This window comes from Syzygium oleosum, unplaced genomic scaffold, assembly GCF_021117445.2.
Source record: "Syzygium oleosum isolate NSW1041296 unplaced genomic scaffold, Sole_v2.1 Sole_v2.14, whole genome shotgun sequence".
In the NCBI taxonomy this organism is placed as follows: domain Eukaryota; kingdom Viridiplantae; phylum Streptophyta; class Magnoliopsida; order Myrtales; family Myrtaceae; genus Syzygium; species Syzygium oleosum.
The window spans coordinates 6795398-6796966 of NW_026607498.1; the positions used below are offsets into that span (position 1 = coordinate 6795398).

At 44.2% G+C, this 1569-nt stretch overlaps 1 protein-coding gene across 1 annotated transcript; it reads left to right on the forward strand.

Annotated features, from left to right (window-relative positions):
• Nucleotides 1-250: 250 nt before the first annotated feature.
• Nucleotides 251-918, forward strand: LOC115690019 (actin-1-like). Its single transcript, XM_030616239.1, has 2 exons — nucleotides 251-367; nucleotides 478-918. The coding sequence occupies exons 1-2, from the start codon at nucleotides 251-253 to the stop codon at nucleotides 916-918; spliced, it is 558 nt and encodes a 185-aa protein (XP_030472099.1).
• Nucleotides 919-1569: the final 651 nt, after the last annotated feature.

The window sequence follows — 1569 nt, forward strand, 5'->3', positions numbered from 1 at the left end:
CCATTGTTTCATCGTTGACCAAAACAAAAACAAAACCAGTGTTTAACTTACTACAAACATAAGTTGCTTCATATATTTTCTTTTGCCCGACTCTTTTCACGCCATCCATTTAGGACATGTGTAGCCGTCGAGGATGGCCAAAAAGGACGGAACAAAGGCCGTTGAGGGAAAAACACAACAAAGATCATCAAGATCAAATGTACGATAAAAAGGGTGGGTTCATGTGTCTAGTCGATCTCAGTTTGCAATTATGACTCACACTTCGGCGAAGTCGTATTGTATCCCTGGATTGTTTGCTCAAAGAAAGGGAGCAAGGGTGGCAGACGTTGAGGCTGTTGTTATTGACAATGGAACTGGAATGGTTAAGGTGAGTTGGAAAGAAATCGAATGGAGCGCATAGCTTTATTGCTCTAGTTATAGATTTTCATGGAGCGTGTAGCGCTGTTGTTTCGTTCGTATATCGATTGCGTCGAACAGGCCGAATTCAACGGACATGACGCTCCAATAGCTGTCTTCCCCAGCATCATTGGTCAGCCGAGGCACGCCGGCATCAACTTTCAAATTCAGAGAAACCCTGAAATTAAGAAGTATCCAATAGAGCAGGGGATCATTCAAAACTGGGACGACGCGAGGAAGGTATGGAGCCACACTTTCTATAAAGAGCTGCGAGTCGCCGCCAAAGGAACGTCCAATGTTCTCCTCACCGAAGCACCCCTCGACCCTAAAGCAAAGAGGGAGAAGATGACACAGTTCATGTTTGAACCCTTTAATATCCCTGATATGCATGTTGCCATAGAAGCTGTACTCACCTTGCATGCCACTGGTCGTGACACAGGATTGTTGCCATACACTCCAAGTTTTAAGAAAATATTCAGTGATATCGTACCACCACGCCACCAGCTTACGTCGTGTGATTGAGCTTGCATGATTCCACCCAAAATTTGACACGTGATATCTGACGTGAAATAAAAAATTAAAATCGGAAGCCTCTTTTCTCTCTCATCTCGCGCTCCTGCAGAAACGACTGAGCCAAGAAACCTCGCATTTATCGCCTCTCTCTCTCTCCTCTTTGTAACAAAATTGATTTCATTTGAGTGGCTTTCCCTTAGGGGTGTGCAAAAGAATCGGGACCCGCTCGAACCGTCCAGGACCGCTCGGAACCGGACCGAAACCGGTGGTTCCCAAGGGAACCGGTCCAGTTCCCGGTTCCAAAAAATTGGAACCGGTGGGTACCGGTCCGGTTCCCGGTGTGGAACCGCCCACCCGGACCGGACGGTAATATCATAATAATATATTTAATTTTTTAATTTTTAATTTAAAAAATCTGACCAAAAAATATTTTAAAAAAAGAAAATAGGAAAGTTGTTCTTTTGTTTGCTTGCTGACCATTGTGAACTTGTGGCAAACTCCCATGTGTGATATATAATATAGGCTACGGATGTATTTGATGTGAAGCAAAGTAGCATGTGGTGAACACAATCCACCAACGGGCAAGAATTAAACCAGTCCATTTTTTTATTTGTCCAGAAAAACTTAGTGGGACTGGTTCCATAGACCTACCCGGGAACC